The sequence below is a fragment of the Ricinus communis genome, chromosome 9 (genome assembly GCF_019578655.1).
Source record: "Ricinus communis isolate WT05 ecotype wild-type chromosome 9, ASM1957865v1, whole genome shotgun sequence".
Taxonomy (NCBI): domain Eukaryota; kingdom Viridiplantae; phylum Streptophyta; class Magnoliopsida; order Malpighiales; family Euphorbiaceae; genus Ricinus; species Ricinus communis.
Genome location: NC_063264.1, coordinates 1,833,780 through 1,853,749, shown reverse-complemented (window position 1 = coordinate 1,853,749; position 19,970 = coordinate 1,833,780). Strand labels below are relative to the sequence as shown.

The 19,970-nt window shown below is 33.2% G+C and overlaps 5 protein-coding genes across 6 annotated transcripts; 2 read left to right on the top strand and 3 right to left on the bottom strand.

The window, feature by feature from the left end:
* Nucleotides 1-1,353: 1,353 nt before the first annotated feature.
* Nucleotides 1,354-4,053, top strand: LOC8262429 (CAP-Gly domain-containing linker protein 1). The gene is made up of 7 exons (XM_002516863.4): nucleotides 1,354-1,689; nucleotides 1,775-1,813; nucleotides 1,932-1,985; nucleotides 2,090-2,143; nucleotides 3,448-3,501; nucleotides 3,586-3,657; nucleotides 3,748-4,053. Exons 1-7 carry the CDS (start codon nucleotides 1,633-1,635, stop codon nucleotides 3,835-3,837), a joined length of 420 nt encoding a protein of 139 aa, XP_002516909.1. The 5' UTR covers nucleotides 1,354-1,632; the 3' UTR covers nucleotides 3,838-4,053.
* A 1,409-nt stretch (nucleotides 4,054-5,462) lies between these two features.
* On the top strand, nucleotides 5,463-7,505 carry LOC8262430 (heavy metal-associated isoprenylated plant protein 36). The gene is made up of 3 exons (XM_002516864.4): nucleotides 5,463-5,725; nucleotides 5,834-5,909; nucleotides 6,218-7,505. Exons 1-3 carry the CDS (start codon nucleotides 5,672-5,674, stop codon nucleotides 6,937-6,939), a joined length of 852 nt encoding a protein of 283 aa, XP_002516910.1. The 5' UTR covers nucleotides 5,463-5,671; the 3' UTR covers nucleotides 6,940-7,505.
* A 1,120-nt stretch (nucleotides 7,506-8,625) lies between these two features.
* On the bottom strand, nucleotides 8,626-13,849 carry LOC8262431 (probable protein phosphatase 2C 40). 2 transcript variants are annotated; one of them, XM_048379209.1, is made up of 5 exons: nucleotides 13,719-13,849; nucleotides 13,002-13,069; nucleotides 9,423-10,624; nucleotides 9,037-9,301; nucleotides 8,626-8,955 (listed from the first exon to the last, which is right to left on the bottom strand). In XM_048379209.1, the coding sequence occupies exons 3-5, from the start codon at nucleotides 10,614-10,616 to the stop codon at nucleotides 8,828-8,830; spliced, it is 1,587 nt and encodes a 528-aa protein (XP_048235166.1). In that variant the 5' UTR covers nucleotides 10,617-10,624; nucleotides 13,002-13,069; nucleotides 13,719-13,849; the 3' UTR covers nucleotides 8,626-8,827. The 2 variants fall into 2 exon arrangements, with proteins under 2 accessions (XP_048235166.1, XP_015573250.1); XM_015717764.3 differs by lacking the exons at nucleotides 13,002-13,069; nucleotides 13,719-13,849 and adding an exon at nucleotides 11,282-11,725.
* Nucleotides 13,538-16,444, bottom strand: LOC8262433 (alanine--tRNA ligase). Its single transcript, XM_048379249.1, is given in 11 exon segments — nucleotides 13,538-13,821; nucleotides 13,824-13,853; nucleotides 14,278-14,327; nucleotides 14,330-14,369; nucleotides 14,886-14,960; nucleotides 15,047-15,096; nucleotides 15,099-15,148; nucleotides 15,661-15,753; nucleotides 15,922-16,003; nucleotides 16,135-16,270; nucleotides 16,358-16,444. Coding segments are annotated over 11 exon segments (723 nt in total). The 3' UTR covers nucleotides 13,538-13,791.
* Nucleotides 16,445-17,497: 1,053 nt separating this feature from the next.
* Nucleotides 17,498-19,582, bottom strand: LOC8262434 (40S ribosomal protein S21-2). The gene is made up of 4 exons (XM_002516868.4): nucleotides 19,413-19,582; nucleotides 19,133-19,225; nucleotides 18,771-18,903; nucleotides 17,498-17,793 (listed from the first exon to the last, which is right to left on the bottom strand). The coding sequence occupies exons 2-4, from the start codon at nucleotides 19,180-19,182 to the stop codon at nucleotides 17,728-17,730; spliced, it is 249 nt and encodes an 82-aa protein (XP_002516914.1). The 5' UTR covers nucleotides 19,183-19,225; nucleotides 19,413-19,582; the 3' UTR covers nucleotides 17,498-17,727.
* Between the last annotated feature and the right edge of the window lie 388 nt (nucleotides 19,583-19,970).

The window sequence follows — 19,970 nt, the reverse complement described above, 5'->3', positions numbered from 1 at the left end:
AACGCAGCGAAAATAATTTTAAACCTTTTAATATAATAAATAAATAAATGAGTTAAAGTGTTAGGATTATTTAATTTTTGTTATCTAATAATACAACCGGTGAACAATCAAACCGTTTTTTTAAGTAATTAACTATCTAATCAGTGTTAAGTTAATTTAAACTGAATTCGGTTTGTATTTGTAAATTTAGATTTGAGTTAGACATTACTCAGATATTCATATTTAAAGTTTTAATTAAGTCAGATTATAATAGATTTAGCTTTATTTATCGAATTGGCTAAAAGGAAACAATCTCACTCAATTTAAATTTTTCAGGTAAGTCACATAAATAATTAACTGAGTGAATAAGTTTGATAAATAAGATTTTAAGCTAAACTTATTTAATCCTATTTATTATCATGCTTATTTTATTTAAACTTATTAGAATATTTTCATCATATTTATTTTTTATTGTAGGGTGTAATGTATAAAAACTAAAATTTAATAAATTTTTTATTTTTTAAATAAATAAGAATCGCATTCTCTCTTTTTAATTTAAGATAAAATTAATAATAAGGATATATGTTATTTTTTATTAATAAAAATTAATTAAAAATATTATTAAAGAATATAGGTATTTCAAATACAAGATAAAATAAGAAGTTAACTGCTTATAATTTAATAGAAAATTATATAAAAAGTATTGTTATAGATAATTTTAATAAATTAATTTAATTAATCACAAGTTTAAGTTCAATATGTTATAATAAGTAATTTTAATCACTTTTAGATTGAGGTAGAAAGTACATGAGCATAAAAATATTATTAAAAGTTAAATTTATTTGATGATGACCTGGAGACATATACATGATTCATGACTATATGTTTACATCAAAAGAAAATGGAATGTAATTCTTAAAAAGAAAAGGATTTCAAATTCTTTAATCAATTTAGTAATTTTAATTTTAAATAGATATTTAAGTTCATTTTTATAGTTTTGTAAAAAAAATTAATATTTTTATTTAATTTAAAAAATAACCGACCTTTTTTTAGTTTTATATATATATAGATGTATTGAAGAAAATTATTTATTTAAAAATTTAATATCACAAAAAATAAATTAAAATATTTATCAGATAATTAAATATTAAATATATAATAAGAAAATAAAATTTAAATGTTTAAAAATGCTGAAGAAATATATTATGTTATTTCACATTGAAAAAGAAAAAGAGAAATCTAAATTAAAAGAGGGCAAAAATGGTGTAAGCCTGGCCACACATGCTTCCCCTACTCTATAATCAAAACGCTCCATCGTCTCGTCATGGTGCTAAAGAATTATTATTATTATTATTATTTTTATTTAATCCAAATAACAACGAGAGAGAAGAGAGAAATCAAATCAGACTAAAAGCTGAAACACTGTAATTATTGAATTGCCCGCCCAAACACCAAACTCACTCCAGATCCTAAAATTCAAATTTAAGTTTGTTTGTTTCTTTTAACGTTAGCTTTTTAGATCTCCACTTCAAACAACCTCTCTCCGCACTCTTTCTCTCGACAAAGTTTAAAAACCTCATATTTTCATTAAATCCTTCGAAAACCCTTCTTTTCTTTTCTTTTTTTTCCTCTTTCAATTTCAGGTAAAGGGAAATGGCGACCTCAGATTCCTCCATTCCTCCTCTTCCTTCTCCTGCTCCTCTCGCTCCTGTACTCTCTCTCTCTCTCTCGCTCTCTATTTGTTTATTTGTTATGATTGAATTGATTCTTATTATATTTTTTTTTATTATTGCAGAGAAAGGAGAACGTAACTCCCATTGGTTCCAAGATCGCGGTATCTTTGATAATCTATCTCCCTTTACTTTATTTTCTCCTTTTTATTTATTTATTTTTTGGATAAAAGAGATTACTTAATGTTATTATTTTGTGGCTGTTGTTGTTAATGTTATTAGGAATTAAATGAATCTAGGACTGAACTTCTCAATAGAATTCAAGGCTTAAAACAGGTAATCATTTCTGTCTATGTAATCTAAATTTTTATTGCCTTTTAGTATAGTGTAATTTTGATAATTGGAGAATAAAAGTTCCTTTTTCTTTTTTTGAATAATAGGATCTGCAAAATTGGAGAACAAAGCTAGACACTCAGGTGACAATCTATCGTGATGTAAGTATTATGATTCTATATCTTTATCAACTGTTGTTTTCTCTGGTTTTTGTTATAGAAGGTTATATTAGTGATTGTAGGATTGAAAGACTTAGTTTCATTGAATGCTCTGAATTGTGTATTCACAAATTTTCCATCAACTCCAAGTGAGTTGATCAAATCCTATTTCTTTCATGAACTGAGAGTCTATACGTTGGACACCAAAGCTAAATCAATTTTGTGATGGTTCGATGTGATTACATGATGGTATGAACTCAGAGGTTGGAGGCTTTTTTAGAATTTGTGTCAATTAATTTGAAATTGCTGATGCGTGGTTGCTTGCAGTTAAGCAATTTTGAGCTCTTTATTCTTTTACGAAGGAATGGCCAGTGTAAAATCTCTACTATCTAAGATTTCAGGTGATAGGTATGTTATTGTGAAGGTAAAATGTGGTCGTACATGCGTGTGAATACTTTTAGTCCATGAAGCTGAAAAAGTATGAAGAAAACATTTTGGGATTTACCCAATATAGATGAAAATTTTGTCATGTCAGCTATTATAAACCTAGTGAATGAGTAGGTCTCCTTGCAAGTCAGTTTGACTCAAAAGGGTTTTAGTTAAATAAGACAAGAAGCTTGGGCTTGTAGTCTAAAACTCTATAAGCTAGGACGAGATTGGTAGGTGATACCTACGGTAATCCCTTTGATGTGATATTAATTAAAAGTTGCCAATTATCCATTATCTCTTTCATTCTTTATTGCTGCAATAACTTGGTCTTACTAGCCGTCTCCCCTAGTTGGCTACACCCTAAATGGATGATTTAGCTCAGTTAGGCTTTCTACTGTCATTTGCACGATGATTGAACCTCTGAAACACTGATTAAAGTTTCTAAAGTAATTCCGTCCTGATGAGTTTGTGTAAAGAGAGTTTTTATTGTTGTATGCTTGCCTGTATGCTTTATTTACTGGAATGCTTAGCTTAACACTATAAATTACTTTTTTGTTCTGGGTGTCATACACAAAATCGGTGGATATAAACCCAAATATGCACCAATTTCACTTTACCTTTTAATCTGAATATATTATTTTCACAGATTAAAAAGCACATGGTTTTACTCTTTGTTTTGCCTGCCCTTTTCATAGGGTAGTTCCCTCGTCATATTAGGAATTTAAAAAAGAAAAGAAGCATGTTCTGCTCTTAAATCTGGGACTGCCTTGATTACCTATCGCAATCCATCCCTTTTGATGAGTATTGTACCCGAGTGAGTTGGATTGAGTCTATTTGCAAATTGTTTTTCTCTTTAAGTCTTTTCTTTGCTCATGCAGGAGTTGTCACAGTTGAAGAAATCATTGAATACTGAGGTAGAGCAACTTCGATCGGTGAGTGCTGTCTCTGAAAGTCATTCTGATTTTCTTTTTGTGATTATTTCTTGGAGTAAATGTTTCAATTTGGGTACAAATTAGGAATTTCAAGAGCTTAGGACTACACTCCAGCAGCAACAAGAAGATGTTACTACTAGCCTGAAAAATTTGGGGGTAAGTCATGTTTTTTCCTTACTTTGCCTGTACATGCTTTTGGAAATTAACACAAGCGCCTAGATTGATATTCTTTATGAACTTATGCAGCTTCAGGATAGCACAGGAGATGCTAAAGAGGTCCAAGAATCCAAGGTCGAAGTAAAAGAGGAGGACAGTGAAAAGACAGCTGAAAACTAGGCAGTTTTGTCTTGGAGCTGAGCGTTTCTTGTACTGTATGATCCTAGAGAGAGGAGATGTTCATCCATCTCTAAATTCATTTTTCCGGTGAATTCTGTTGCAGGTGTGAGTAAAATCTGCAACCCCTTAGCTACTCTAGCACGACTCAGGAACTTGACATTGTGTATCATTTCATTTATAACACCTTTCAATGAAAATCTCCATCTTCAACCCCTATCTTGTGGATGCTTAGTTAAGTTGTTCCTTTCATATCTCAGAGATCTAGTAAATGGAAGTAGTTTAGGCATGGCAGAAGAGGTCAGCTTCAATCTACCTCATCATTGTTGCAAAAATTAAGTTAAAAAAAAAAAGACAAAACAATATCATAAATTGTTAAGAGGGATATGATTGTTTGCTGTTTATGAATAGAAAATCAAGAAAATCAAGAAAGTAACAATCAATTTATTGCCATAAGAGATGAGAAGGCCATCAATTCTCAACTTCCAAGCATTAATGCAATTGTCAATAATCATGTGCCTCGTCCATCCAACATTAATATTCACATATTTCCAAGACAAAATTGTTTACGTGTTAGAACACTAGAATGTAAATCAAGTTCTGTCCTTTCCCCATGGAGTTGTTGCCATTTAAATGTAATCTTTATATTAAAGACACTTGATGATAATGATGGGGAATCCTTTTTTCCACCCCAGAAAAAGTTTCTTGAAGGCTACAACATGAGCCAAAATAATGTAATTTTATGATTATCGAAACATCAGTTTTCTATTTCTTTTTTCTTTTCAATTCCTTTTATTCCAACCTTGTAATGATAAGTAACAGGGCTCTTCAAATTTGGCATACCTGCAACTAGAACATCTTTACCAGGACTTAAATGCTGACCACTTTTCTTCATCTTTCCCTCCTCCCTGAGACCGACATGGTTGGTTCCTAGTCAATGGTCTTTGATGGATTTTGTAAAGAGGGAGAAGCATGCCAACATTTAAGTCTCAGGATTTTTCTTCGCTATTTCAGTGTCTTCAATATTCGATTGGTAACATACATAAAATAGTTATAAATTTAAAATATGTATAATTTTTTTAATATTAAATATTATATATTCAAAATATATATCACTGATGCTACGTAAACGTCTGCCCTTTTATATTCGAACAGGATAAGATATTCTTAAGATTACTCAAAACAAAAGTAATAATCCACTAGCTTTTTGCAATTTCATGTGTCAATGGAATTAAATATTTGGCTCAAGAATGCCATTGCATTTACTGTCAAACTAGGGTTGCGTTGTTTTTACCTTTGACAAGACACGTAGATTACTCAATCCTATCCCCGCCTTTAAGGATTAGCAGAAACAATAAATTATTAAAATGATTAAATTAAGTTGTCTACTAACCTACTAAACTTTAATTGCCTCAAATGGGTATATATTATTTGTATACAATAATTCTAGGATGACAGCTTAATTAGTGAGCTATTAAAAGTATGCCTCATTTTTAAAGTTCCTGTTAGGCTTAAGAGAAAAAGAGTTTATGAATATCTTGAACTTGGCATGACTAATTTTGTTTTAAATCAAATTGGAAATAGACTTAAAAATTTTATGTATAAAAATAGTATGTGTTAATGCCGAAGAAAAGAAAGTCAGTATGTCGGTTTTATAGATAGAGGTGCAGAGTTATATTTAAAAGAAAATGGATACCAAGTCTCACATTATTTATTTCTTACCCTTTTTTAAAGTTCAAACCTCTTCAAGGTAGCCATCACTTCGCTCTCTCGCCTACACACACTGGTCTTCCTTCAGGGTCTAACCAGTTTCCTACATCTCTTCTCTTCTCTTTTAATGGCTACGACAACATCTGGGTTACAACCATCCTTAAAAGCTCTAAAATGCCAGGTTTGTCAGTCTCCTACTATATATATACACACACACACACACACAAAGCCCATCACAGTGCTTTTACCTCCTCCTTTTGACTAAACTTCATTTTTCATTGCATTTCAGACATGGGTCTTGAGAGTATCTATCCACTGCCAAGGTTGCCAAAGAAAGGTCAAGAAAGTTCTGCTAGGAATTGATGGTACTCGAATGAGAAAAAAGAGAATCCTCTTCTTGTTTGTTATTTTCCTTTTTATTTCTACTTAAAAATGGAAAGGTTAGAACATTTTGGTTCTTATTTTGTTTCACTATGTTCTTTTCTTAGAAAGAAAAAAGAGAGAACAACATGCAAAAACCTTGCCTTACTGAACCATTTACCTTATTCATGGTGATACTTGCTTCTTTTTGTGGAACTTTACTCTTTCTTTATTTTTGTGGATGCTTCAATTTTCTTTCTTGTTCCATTATGTTCATCGAGAGTATAATATGTTTTTTTTATCATGATTTTAGGTGTTTATACAGCCGCAGTTGATTCCCAGCAGCAAAGAGTTACAGTTACTGGCAACATTGGAGTAGAGACATTGATCAAGAAACTCATTAAAACAGGCAAGCATGCAGAGATTTGGCATGAAAAACTTGCTCCAAAGGAAAAGGAATCAGGCAAAGCCAACACCATGCATAAGCAAAACGACCCAAAGACTGATAAAAGTAATGGAAAGAAGAAATCTGTTAAGTTTAGTGACGATACAGAAGATGCAAAAAATGTTGAAAAGTCACCGGAAAATTCCACCAGCCGCCAGGAAAAACCGGTGGTGAAGAGCAAGGGCAGTGAAAATGGGGGTGGTGGTGCCAAAAATGGAGGTAAAAAGAAGAAAGAGAGAGGGCAAAAAGGTGATAACAGCAAGGATGATTTAGGAGAAGGAACACCATCTTCTGGTGGAGCCGCAGGTGCTGTATATCAAACTCAAGGGATGGGCATGGATCAAGTTGTGGGTCCAAGTAATCTTAGCCCTACACGTCAGCATCCGGTTCCATTCCCACAAGGGTTCAATATTTCTCCAGTGTATGCATCAAGTTACAGCATGGCAAACCCTAGGGAAAATCCTGCTCCTTTCTACTACATCCTACCACCATCATCACCATATGCAAATCCAACTACATATCAAGTGACCCCATTAGACTCTTTCTACTATTTCAGTGATGAAAATGTTGATGGATGTTCCATCATGTGATCAATCATATGTTCACAAATGAAGAGAAATGAGTAATTTTGCACTTCTGCAGTCATGAAAAACAACGGGAAGTGATGAAAATGTGGGAAGAAGTTTTGGTGTTCTTTTTATTTTTCAGATCAAACTGGCTTGGCTTTGTGCTTGTTTTTTATGCTTTAGATTTAGACTGATCAATGCTGCACTAAAAGCCTGTACTTTGCAAAGCTTCAAATATTATATCTAGTCAAGGAATAGCTCATACTAATTGGCAAAGCAGCTTGGCTACATAATTGATTTTGGATCCCCAATTCTATGACAATTTTGAAGCTTCAAAATAGGCAACAAAGATTTCTCCTGTAATCATCAACAATAAATAAGTATGATCTTACTTGGTATCGAATCCAGTCCTGCATATTCATGAACTTCTGGGGGGAAAAAAATGGAAAACAGTCCTCTCTGACATATTAAAGGAGCCTAAGGGACCCTGAGGTTTTCTTGTATAAGCAGAGAAGTCTACTTGTAGTAATACAGATTTTAACACGCATACATAAATCCAGTGACTGACAGTACAGTCGAAGCTGGAATCATTTCCAGGTGCGCTTGAATGCCCTGTAGTACCCTCTTCTCGGATGTTCACTAACTGGCTTTGCAAAATTTGACTAACCTTTTTGCATATTCTGATTCTATTTATAGTAACGGCTGCCTATTTATTTAAGTTGGGGGTTACTAAAGCAAACTCCAAAGTATAATCAACAATGAACAAAATCTCATGATCTTTCAATTTTTCTTTACATACCCAATCAACTTTCTGGCATACCCTTGGCTTAGAGCACCTAAGCACAAAAGACCCAAGTCGCCAATTTGACTCTAGTTATCATTACAAGGCTGAGATGAAAAGGGAAACCTTATAATAATCAGTTTTCTAGTTTTTGGCAACATAGTATGAGACCAGTATTACATGTTGAAATATGCTGTGTGTGGGAATCTTGCTTACTATTTAGAAAAGTGGTAATCAGCAAACAAGACAAAACAAATGGGTTTCTTGCTTCCTGTCAGGCAAAAGAAAGGAAAGCACAAAACAAAATACCAGTGAACAACGAGCATATGTCTGGTCCCAATAAGATAATGAATATCTTATGATTGATGAAGCATATGAAAGAATATATTTTGGTGCCAATGATTCATAGCACAAGAAAAAGAAGGGCCATTCCCACCCATGATTTCTATAATAGTACAATTCCAAGGTCTTTCCATCCATTGAAAAATCGTCTGCTCTATTATTAGAGAGTACTACAATTCAGAAACTCATTGCTGTTCATTGTATGAGGTTCTGATTATCATCGGCAATATGCCAATATCTATGTTCAAGATTCTCAATTAGCTGTTATTATTGTAAAGGGTATCATTTGCTTGTGGGCCTAAAAGCTTGCAAAAACCAGTCAAATAAAGATGCAAAAACAGAAAAAGCATTAGCATGTTTTAATAGTAGCTCCACTTTCAGAAGCTTGAAAGGCTGATAAACTAAGAAGATGATGTGAACAGAGATTAGTGGGATCATATTGGCATAAAAAGAAGGAAAACCATGACAGGGCTGGACCATCCATTAGAAAGAAAGCGATTCAATAAACTCAAAAGACAACTGTAATAGCACGTTTGGCTAAAAAAGTTCATCTAAGAGAAAGGAAACTCCATCTGGATGCTTAACTATTTGCTAGAAATACCTCCTGCTGGTTTTATTAAAAGAAAAATATTCCACGCATCTATTTACATAAACACTTGAAATAATTTGATGTCATAACAAAATTGCTGATTTCCGTACTGATAATGAGACTAATATCAAATATTTACAATTTGAAACCTATACATATGTAACCATACCCCTTAAGGTGGAGAAAAAACACATAAGAACTTACATGTACATTGATGCCTTTGAAGTGCGCTGCTTTGTTCCAAGAACAATAACAATTACAGTCACATCATCATGATATTTCCTCCTCCTACCAGCAGGTATATTCATCAATTCTTCCATACTGAAACCTGCACCAAAATATTAAAGCCTCGCAGATCTGGATGAGCAATTAGCTTAAACCTACATGCTAATTAGGCCTAGAGATTTACCTGCACAATCTGCAGCTCTTGCTACAAGCTGCTCTAACAGAAACTTTGCTGGATCACCAGTAGGATTGCTCAAGATAAAAGAATTTACAAGCTTTACTGCTTCATCATTGCTGAAGAAATCAAATAATCCGTCACTAGCTACTATGACAAAGTGATCGTACTTGGATATTTTATGCACATTCAATGATGGTTGAGTTGAAATATATGGAGGACTTATGAGATTTCGAACTTGTAGAATGCCCATCAGTGCATCATTTAGGTTTTTCTGCATTAGAAAGAAAAATTACAAGAGAACATAGAGAATTATCTTTAAAGAATCCCAGTTACAGTCTATCTTCGTCATTGCCTGCCTGGTTAATGAGTTATTTACAACAAATAGTACTAACCTTTTTTAAATACCCAACTCCAAAAGCTCGAGTGACCTTCAATTTTCCTTTCACTTTTCCACCAAGTACTGTTGCAGGGTCATCAGGGTGCTCACTACATAAAGTAGTTCTTTCAATTTCATTGTCAACAGTGTGACAATCAGTGAGCTGGACAGCTTTTAGTTGCTCATACCGATTTACTTCATTGTCTCCGTTGTATGTTGCCAATACAGCCCTGCTATCACCCAAATTCAAGGTGTACAAATCTGTTCCATGAAGAAGAACAACCAAGACACATGATCCTACAGAAACTAAATCAGGACGATCCTCCATTTCCTGCTCTACCATGTTTAAGAAATCATTCTCAGCCTGACTAAGAGCCCTTTGGAGGCTATCGAGTACTTCATGTCTAAACGAGTCAGATGAAGTTTCCAGCTTAGAGCATATGCCATCCTTGGCAAATCTGTCGAGACTTGAGTCCTTGTTATACCCTCCTGAATGAGTTTTTTCCCCTGGGCTATGGCTGCCACCCTCAAAAGCACATTGAATGGATCCACCCAAGCACAAACCATTGGAAGCTGTAACAACATCCTGCTTTGATTCCCAGTCTAAAGAGTTTGTATGAAATATGATGGTTTCGTACAGTGTTCCAGCCAAAAAATCTGCTGCGTCTCTTCCATTAAACCCATCATAAATTGCACAAAAGAGCCACCCATTTTCTTCAGAACAGACAGCTTGAACCCTGTCTTCTCCAGCAGCTCCACCAGCCACCTGAACTTCCATGGCATTAAGAAAGCTGTCACTTTTTGAAGGAGCACTCATGGGTTTCAAATAAGAATCATAATCAGGTGGACTCGGAGTGGATGGAGTGCAACTTAAGTATGACATACTGCTTTGAAGAGAAGATGGTAACATGTCCAACCTTGAAAGAGTTGGTGAAGAGGGAACTTTTCGGAATGAATTAGGGGAGTCCAAGCTGGGAAGTATTTCTGCTCCTATCACACCATTGCAGATATTGGTATTGGCCAATGTGGCATTAGCACTTAAGGCAGCACCAGACAAGCAAGAGAAACTGCTGTTCCTAGGGAGTTTAGTGCTCTGAGGGTTTTCATGCCCATCCGGAAGCATCCAAGAACTGTCACCATGGCCATTGCAGTGATAGCCGAAACTTATTTTGATTTCTCCTTCAGGATTAATTGAACTTGCTCCTCGCATTGTTATCACTAATATAACCAAAGGATATGCAACGATAATGAAAAGAAAGCCAGTAAATCTTATAAATAAGTTCAAATATTCAGAAGTCAATGATATAAATAATTTACTCTGACACCAGAATGCGTCATTCCAAGACTCAGTCAGAACATACAAAACTTACAGAGAAAACAGAGACCGTGAAGAACAGCTATTACAATGAAATAGCTACATGAATAATTGGAATTGAACAGGAGAATTCAAATGTGACAATCACCTAAAAATGCACCTCAGGAGGAACATCAATTCTTTGCAGTGAAGATCCATATAGAAAGCTCACAGATAAATCAACCAACATAAGCAATGAAATTCGACTAGCATGTAGAAGAAAGCTTTTAACTAAAATCAAGATAGAAATTCAATTAAGACAATTAACTGAAACATAGCCAAATATAAACAAATCAGAGAAAGCGTAAAGCTTCGAACTTTTTTATCAATATTTTTACTCAAAAAAAAAAAAATCCTAAGCACCACATTCTGTATTCCAAAAGACAATCCAAAGATACAAAACAACCAAATAGAAACACAGATTAGATAATAGATATATTCAAAGGCAAATCAATACAGAATTCTACAACAAAAGAACACACACAAATAAAAACAAACAGAACCAAAAAAAAAAAGACCACCTGAGGTTTTTGATCTCCCAAGGTACCCAGATGAACAAAAGCGTCAAACAAGAAATGTATGAATGAATAGTTGAAATATAAAGAAAAAGTCTTGTTAGAAAGAGTACAGTGAAGAGTCAAGAAGAGAAGGGAAAAGATATAAAGATCGATGAGTAATAGAAGTAGTGGAGAATCTGTATCAAAGAAGAACGAGAAAAGCGGAGGAAGATTGAATGGTGGAAAAGAGGGAATGCTATTATTATTATAGTGGAATTTTTATTTTTATTTTTATTTTTATTTTTGTTTGGCTCTAATGATTCAACAATTAGAGGTTACGCTGTTTTCTGAGTTTTGTTGGAACTCTCTTATTCTCTGTTTGGTGCGAATTACACATGTAAATGGAAAGAAATTAAAAGAGGAAAATGAGAAGAAAAGAAATTATATTTTCCTTTTTTGTAGAATTTAAATCGCTCGTTAAGAAACAAAATTAATGTCTGCCAGTTTTTGTATTAGAGTTTTCTTAAATTTTTTTATTATTTTAACATTAATTAGGTATATTTAAAATTTGGGAATCTATGAAATTAATTAATCATAATAAGTCTTTTTTGAAAATAATTAATCATAATAAGTTAGGCATTTTTCTTTTTATTATCTCATTTCCTGTTGTTTATTTTAATACTAATCAAAATTCTGATGTCATTTTCTTTCTTTCTTTTTTTGTTTTCCACTTATTTTTCTATCAAAACAAACACAGCGTTAATGTATGGTAGCTCTAGCACCCAACAAAGACAGAATTAGTTAAAAATAAACTATATATCCGAGATACCTGTTGTTCTTTTACAAATCTGTTACATTGCCCTTTCGAACTGCATTATTCAGGTAGATTCTTCCCACTTCTATCTCTTTCTTTTTCTTTTTCTTTTTGATTTTTTTTTTTTTTGTTAGAATTTAGGATTTCTAATCTAGTTTAAAATTCTAAATCCTTGCTACATAATTTTATTTCCGTTAATTGAATTCAGTGTCATTAGTTGATCTCAAATCTTATGAGATAAGAATTGGGTCTACTAGTTTAATTATATTTGGATTTTTGTTGCTTGCTATCTCTTTTTAAGAACAGAAAAAACAACAAACAATAGGGTTGGCAGAGTTAAAGATAGGGTAGACAAAAATGTTGTATGGATTCTTAACTTCTGTTTTGACTTTGATTGTCAATACAATACCCTGTTTATTATAGTTAAGGAAACCAAATCACCTAATATATAATAATTTAGTATTAATTCTCTAATATTTTGATAAAGATTTAAGAATTGCAGTAGTACTTGTAAATGAATCACAGTTGCTATCTGTCAATTTCTCTATGTCAAATAGGCTTCTAAATTTGTTCACCTTCAAACAAAAAAGAAAGAAAATGACAAGAGAAATTTGCCTATAAGAATAAGACATGTAAAAAGAGCATAGCCCCAGAATCGATCTTCCAAAAAGTTGAAACGAGTGGACCATAAATAGTTGCACACTCTACCGACTGCAGCTGTATATATAAGCCACTAGACAGAAGAAATCCATATAAATCACACCAAGTATACAGACAGAGCAGAACTCTAATCCACCTTAAGCAGCCAAATCAGAACCACTAAATTATAAACCTTTGCTAGGTTTAGTTTCCATGCATTTTTGGCCGTAAAAAGGTCCAGAAGATCAGGGTTAGATTTGTAGTTATGCAAGCACAGACACGTATTCGTACCGTTCAACAGAAGAACTCACCAACCATCAGTCCCCAGCAGCACAGTGGCAATTGGCGGTCATTGTTACCTAAGATGAACATCAGCACAGCTACGTCAATGAGAAAAGACAGCATGCGTAGACAGGTTGAAAAGACCCCCCCGCAATATAATTGATATAGCCAAAATTGAATCGCCATGAGAATCAACAAACGCTAAAGCTAATATAAATATTATACTTTACTCAATAATATCACATGTTAAATCTACCAAAAAATTTCTCGGTGCGAAGGAACTGGATGCATGCGCCTGGATAGAAGGACTAGGAGCATGGGCCAAAATCAACATAAAAGGACATTACTAAATGAGATTGCATTTAGGCTTCATGTTACAAACGACAAAACATTGTATAAAGCTGCGATACAAGTGTACAAAATAGACTAGAAATGACAGAAAGAATAAAAAAAAAAAAAAGGTGGAGGATGTGGATGTAAACAGTGAAGAGAGACAACAAGATAGCTAGGCAACGATAGCAAACATAAGAAAAGAAAATTATGGATGTTAAAAAGCATACCTTCCACGTCATAATATATAAATGATCCAAGGAAAAGTTTATCAAGTATACTGTAATGCTGTCACTAATTACTAAAAGTTATCAAAGCGAAACTTCTTTAATATGAACAGCTATGAACCACTAATACAATACCAGCTAACTAATATCAATATAATAGAAAAGTTACATTTTCTAATCTTTAATCACTGCCGATGCCATATCTTCACAGAGTTGTTTACGATCTTGGACTCGTCCATGCATTACGATCCAACAGTATAAAAGACTTTTAATCATTCCTCTTCTTTGTCCGAATTTGAGAAACCTGAACAATAATGATAAATCCACATCATAAAAACTTAATCCAAACCCAGATTTTAGAGAACATTTACAGCACAGAAACACAAATGTAGCTGCAGTAACTATGAATGCAGATTATCATATTTGAGTTTCACAAAATAAATATCACAACTATTTTATTTTCGCCTTTTTTCCCAGGTGTTTTTGCCTGGCAATGTAGTAAAGCAAATAGCAGCTGATAATCCCACAAACATTTACGAATTCTACTTTGAGAATGATCCAAAGGTACAGATCATCAATGAAACTGCGGTATTTTATGATAAAAGCCTCAGCACGGCATCGAAATATCTTATCTTATTCGTAATATTAATGCATACAGCATACCATTATTTTAGCCTATACATAATACAGTCTAGAAGTTCAACAGTTGAAGCAACATAACTAATTACCTTCATACTTATAATCTCCAAAATGTCAGAAACATGGGTACCTCCACACAGCCTGGAAGGTTCCCTAACTTCACAATACGAGGGGCGCTATCCTGCAAGACAGGAGATTTAAAAATAGGTTTGACTATCTAGTACAGGTAGTATTAAATTTAAAATGTGAATAGCATATTGGCATGTAAATGATGCCAACGGGAAGTAGGAACTGAAGTGTGATCATGATCCATTATCAGAAAAATGCATTTAACTTGTATTTAATTTATCAATAGTATGACAATCTATAAAAAATAAAAGCAAAGTTGGAATAGAAAATGATTTAAACAGGCAACTAATGCCAGGCTAATAAAATTAATAATCACTCCGCAAAATGAATAACACAAAAAGTGGCATGAGCAGTGGTGGAGATATAGAAAATGGTAAGTCAAGATATCATATTCTTAGAAAAGCTGAGATTGCCAGCAGTGAAAACCACATAATACAGGCCACCGAAAGGTGAATCCTGAACATCGTTCAGAAAAAATAAATATTACACTAGAGCAGCAAATATTTAACATAAAAAACAGCAGAATGGGAAATCTAAGACTTTTCATGACAAATATTCAGATCCAGACCTTAGAAATATAATCAGTAAGGCAACCGCAACATATATATGAAGCTTCTTCATATGGTAATACAGCAGTAGAAACCTGTACAAAATAACAAATGAATTTTTGCAACAAAGACCAGAGGGTTATTATGAATTAACACATAATAGAGAAAGGGAGAGATTTACTTCGCCTCCTCTAGATATTAATGCATTAGCTTCTGCCTCTATTTCTTTTGCTTGCTATGCAATTCATTTTGAGGAACAGTGCCTTTATATTTAACACATGGCCTGATAAAATGAAATCTGTGAACCTCATGTAGAAGTTTGTAAAAGGAACCTTGCATTTAGATTATTTAGCTAGTGATAAAAGTGAATCTTTCCTTCAAAAAAGTAGAGTAAAAGAACATGAACATTCTAGAAGTTCAACAATTGACCACATGAATTGAGTGATAAACTTGTCCTTCCCCACGCCCAAATGTTACAAAGAAGAGAAAGAAAGAAAGAAAGAAACACAAATATCAGATAATGCTAAAATTAAAGGACCTAAAACGAACCATATAAATTCCTTGCCGTACAGAAACTACAGAAAGACTACTCCATATGAATCATGCCGACTTGACCCATATTTTGAATTGGCACCTATGTGACTATTAATAGACTAAACTAAAGGTGAAAGAAACATTTGCATGTATAAGAGGTGGTCAATTTTGAAGGTTGTTAAATATTGCCTGTAAATGAAAGAAGAGGCTATTCAAAGAGCAAAAAGAAAAGCAAACAGGAAGGTTAAGTAGAACAGATACCCATCAGGAAAATGATAGCCTTTCCCTGGCTCAAGATGTCCTAACCCCACAGTCTGCATACATCCATCCAATAAATGCCAAGCCGAATGCAACCTGAATTGAGAAATTTTTGCTACAACTGTCAATCGGGTTGAATTCTTAGCATGGTTGTTTTTGGTGGATTGTTTTAGAATGATTTCATTTCTTTCAAAAATATTAAATTCCAAACATAAACATGTGAATAAATAAGAGTAAAGATAATAACAGTATTACAAACAGTACCTGGAATTCAGCGTGCGCCTAGACTCATCAACATGTAAAAGAAGAACTTCTTTACCGATGAAATCACTACCAGAATCCTCCTCTATCGTTCCAAAAATGATAATTATATAACATATGTACATAGAAAATTACTAAAAAGAAGAGGAAATTAAAATGAATATGTAAATGAGAGAGAGAGAGAGAGAGAATTACAGTTCCATCCTTGGATCGAACGTCTTGGACGATGAATTTGAAACTTGGAATCATTATTTGGAGTGGCGATGAATCCAGTGTCTGCAGGCTGGCCTCCACCTTGAGGATGAAAGATAGTAGAATCCAATATCAAAGCAAGCCTGCTACCGTCTTCTCCCTTTAAAATTCAAAAGAAAATGGGATGATCTATTTATAGGCCTAGCAAATCAACAAGAGTCACATATATGAGAGCAAGGAATCAGACCTTGGACAAGGAAATGATATTGGCTTTGGATTGGAGTTTCCACATTTCATCATAGTATTCCAGTTTCGTACTTCTGATTAAATCCATTAATTTATTTTTTTCTTTCCGGTGAGTTGAACTTGAGTCACTGAGCTGAAATATCGTTAGTGTGACAGTTAGAGAGAGAGAGGAGGGTTTAGGTACTAATCGCTTCTTCCTGCAATTATTTTCTTCCTCTTCTTCATTCATTTGATGGCTATCCATTGGCTGCAGCGTGTTTGTTAGACTTCTCTAGTTCTGATTACCAACGGATGATTAACTTTTAAGGAGCAAAAACGACGTCGGTGCTAGCACCTAGTACAATATACTAGGTGCAATCACGGGATTATTTATCTTTTGACTCCTTATTATTAATATAATTTAATATAATTAATTATAAATCTTAAATAATTATATTTTTATTAATCTATAAATTGTTATTTAGTAATTTTTAAAAAATACTTGCTGTCAATATTTTAGTTAAAGTAATTGTATGTTTATATAATTTATTTAATATATTTTTCTTAAGTTTAATTTCTTTTATACAGTTCTATTTTAAATTTTAGTGAATGGTTTCAAGCGCTTATTAAAATTTGAATATTTAAATAAAAAATTTATATAATTTTAAATTATATTTTAACTAAAATTAGTATTCATCAATATGAGACTAACATAAGTAAATTAAAATACTACTAGAATTAGATTTGTATTTAATAAATTATTAAATAAATAATCATTAAAGGCATTTAAGTAAATTTGCATGTCCGCCCCTCCTTATATGTTATGATTATGATATGATCCTGGTTTCAAACAATTACCAAAATTTATCGGATCACATAATTCATTACTCATGAACAAATGAACCCAGAACCGGAAGTTAGCAAATGAGCTAAAAGAAACAAATTTTGGAAGGCATTTGCCCGACCTAATGGACCATTGCATTGCAAAAGCCATGAAGACAATGGAGAACAATCTGAAATCAAACACATTAAATTTGAGATGAATTCTTCTTGTATTTAGAAAGATGGGTTCAATGTCAACATGGCCTTAAAAAAAATATAAAAAAAAAGAGAAGAGAAAAGAGGCTTCATAGCAGAAACACAAGCAAATCACACCACATTCAACATATGCGCAAAATAAATTAACTTAGCAACCCAAACTTGGAACTTCTGGAGGTCTTTTACATTATCAGAAACACCATATCTACTTTTAAGTAGTAAAACACCTTACGAAAATTATCTCAATTTTCAACGCTGATAGTGTAAAAACATCTAAAATGTCCCCACATTACAAAAACTCTCCCCCCCCTTCAGAAGGGGCCCTATCATTTCTTTCTTTTCTTTTCTTTTTTTCTACTGCTGGCGGGCTTCAACTTTCTTCTTCTGCCAAAGGCGATCAATTGCACTGTCACCATCCCCCTAGAAGAGAAAAAAATGGAAATCATATACAGATGAAATACACAAATATTCTGTCAATACGCAACGTAACTTGCCACCTTGAAACACTAAAGAGATGGATCATTAGGATACAAATAAAAGTCACCGACCACTGAAAAACCAAGCGAGCTTGAAAATCCAAACCGCTGTTCGCATTTCCCAATTACAGTTTAATGCAAATAATTGGCCAGTGTCACTGGCCATCCTAATGTTTAAATGCTTATTAAAGCAAAATAATACATTGATGTTTTACTAAACATGGAGCTCTAACAATATATTCTCTACAATTCATGACAACAACAACAAGAAACGGTGTGCCCCAAAACATCACCAGTTGCTGCCTGGCCAGGAAGAAAAACTCTATCTCAATTCTCAAGAACAATATCCCTTTATTATCATTGTTATGATGTTCATCCATCTTCACTTTTCCTACACCCTCCACCAGACGCTTCACCAAAAACAGTTCAACTTTAAGCCACCCTTCATTCAGAATTAGAATGAGGACAGCCACTATCTTCCTCCTCTGCTCCCTCCCCGCAGAGATCCATCCACTACTCATTTCAATTGAAGCCTTTTTTTATTTATTCTTAAACATTCAACCCTTAATCTAACTATTGCAAATATAAATATACTTATCATGTGTATCTTCCTTGGCTGCAAAAGAAAAAGACAAACTCTATGTTCCAGAAAAATCTGAGCAAGAAGTAACCATATTCTCCACCGTAATACCTATGTCAGATTATAAATCGTAACTCACGGTTCCCTTGAACAAATTGTAACATCTTAGTGATATTTATCAAGTCAAGAAAAAAGAAAGAATGAACAGGAATATACTCATTCCACACACCCACATTGATTTATTCAAAACAATTATCAGAGCCAGCGCAAAATCGCGGTAAGCACCATAAACTAAGAGCACAGGTGTTCAAAGAATCTTAAACAGGGAAAGGAAAAACAACCTGTGCACGGATAAAACCACAAAGGGCAAACGTAGTAAATTGACCATTATAAATGCCACGGTCATCCAAGTGCCCGATGTTAATCTGAACAGATGCATGATCTTTTGAAGTAATCAGCCTATTTGTTGCAGAGCTGCATATCCAAAAATGCACAGCTTAGCCAATTCAAACAACAGTTTTGACAATTTAACTCTTAAACTGATTATATTATGCCGAGCTTCATGTAAAATGAGTATTAGCAAACCAACTACACACAAAATATAATTCTACATTTTGCACGCAACTACTAATTATAACTAACAGGGTGTGTGTGTGTGTGTGTGTGTGTGTGTTTTATATATATGAAATTAAAAGTCAAATACCATTTCCTGGGGATGTAGAGATCCATATTCACTCCCTCCTCGTTCTGCATCTTCACTGATTGTTTGGAAATCTAAAACAGGTACTTAATACACCTGATTTAACAAGAACCCGATATAATGTCAACAAACAGTCATAAAACGAAAAACATGCAAATGAAAATACCCTAAACGCTCTGTTAGTTGATATTAGAGAAGTTCATTAAAACCCGTATGAGGAATAACATTACAATTTCAGTTTATTTATTTATTTATTTTTCACATGATGAAAGCAAGAACGTACCAGAAGATAGGATAGCAGGAGACTAACTGGGTATCTATCTGTAGTATCAGAGAGAGCTCGAAAGCGGAATTAGGGTTTAAAGCGGGTGTTTATATTGACACTGTTTTTGTTGATGGGCCAGCGGAAATTATCTCAGGCTCTATTACCTCATGGCCTTTTCTTGAATGAGCCGTTAAGGAATGTGTCAAATCATTTTGAAAACAAATTTGATTTTTTAAGTAACTTTCTTGTTTTAATAAAATAAATAAATAAAATAAAAATAATTTTCATTAGTATTTGTTACTATTTCTCATTGGCTTTAATACAATAATTGTATTTATTTTCAAAATTATCAAATAATAAGTTTCATTGATAATAATGAATGGTGGATGAACAAACTTGTTAGTTCAAAAATTTTAAATTTTTTAAAATGATAAAATATCCATAAACTATTGGATATGATATTCATAATATTAATCATATGAAAATTTGAATAATTAAAAAATTATATAGCCTATTAAAATACTATTTATATCATCCTCCTATTGATAATTTCTTGAGTCAAAAGAGGAAGGTTAG

What these genes read in the sequence shown, in the direction of transcription:
- LOC8262429 (XM_002516863.4), top strand. Translation starts at nt 1,633, where the DNA reads ATGGCGACCTCAGATTCCTCCATTCCTCCTCTTCCTTCTCCTGCTCCT. An exon ending in GAATTCAAGGCTTAAAACAG is followed by an intron (nt 1,986 to 2,089) that starts GTAATCATTTCT and finishes TTTGAATAATAG; the next exon opens with GATCTGCAAAATTGGAGAAC. An exon ending in CTAGCCTGAAAAATTTGGGG is followed by an intron (nt 3,658 to 3,747) that starts GTAAGTCATGTT and finishes GAACTTATGCAG; the next exon opens with CTTCAGGATAGCACAGGAGA.
- LOC8262430 (XM_002516864.4), top strand. Translation starts at nt 5,672, where the DNA reads ATGGCTACGACAACATCTGGGTTACAACCATCCTTAAAAGCTCTAAAA. An exon ending in TAAAAGCTCTAAAATGCCAG is followed by an intron (nt 5,726 to 5,833) that starts GTTTGTCAGTCT and finishes ATTGCATTTCAG; the next exon opens with ACATGGGTCTTGAGAGTATC. An exon ending in AGTTCTGCTAGGAATTGATG is followed by an intron (nt 5,910 to 6,217) that starts GTACTCGAATGA and finishes TCATGATTTTAG; the next exon opens with GTGTTTATACAGCCGCAGTT.
- LOC8262431 (XM_048379209.1), bottom strand. Translation starts at nt 10,616, where the DNA reads ATGCGAGGAGCAAGTTCAATTAATCCTGAAGGAGAAATCAAAATAAGT. An exon ending in GAGTTGGGTATTTAAAAAAG is followed by an intron (nt 9,302 to 9,422) that starts GTTAGTACTATT and finishes TTTCTAATGCAG; the next exon opens with AAAAACCTAAATGATGCACT. An exon ending in AAGAGCTGCAGATTGTGCAG is followed by an intron (nt 8,956 to 9,036) that starts GTAAATCTCTAG and finishes ATTTTGGTGCAG; the next exon opens with GTTTCAGTATGGAAGAATTG.
- LOC8262434 (XM_002516868.4), bottom strand. Translation starts at nt 19,182, where the DNA reads ATGCAGAACGAGGAGGGAGTGAATATGGATCTCTACATCCCCAGGAAA. An exon ending in CTCTACATCCCCAGGAAATG is followed by an intron (nt 18,904 to 19,132) that starts GTATTTGACTTT and finishes TTGGATATGCAG; the next exon opens with CTCTGCAACAAATAGGCTGA. An exon ending in GTGGTTTTATCCGTGCACAG is followed by an intron (nt 17,794 to 18,770) that starts GTTGTTTTTCCT and finishes TTTCTCTTCTAG; the next exon opens with GGGGATGGTGACAGTGCAAT.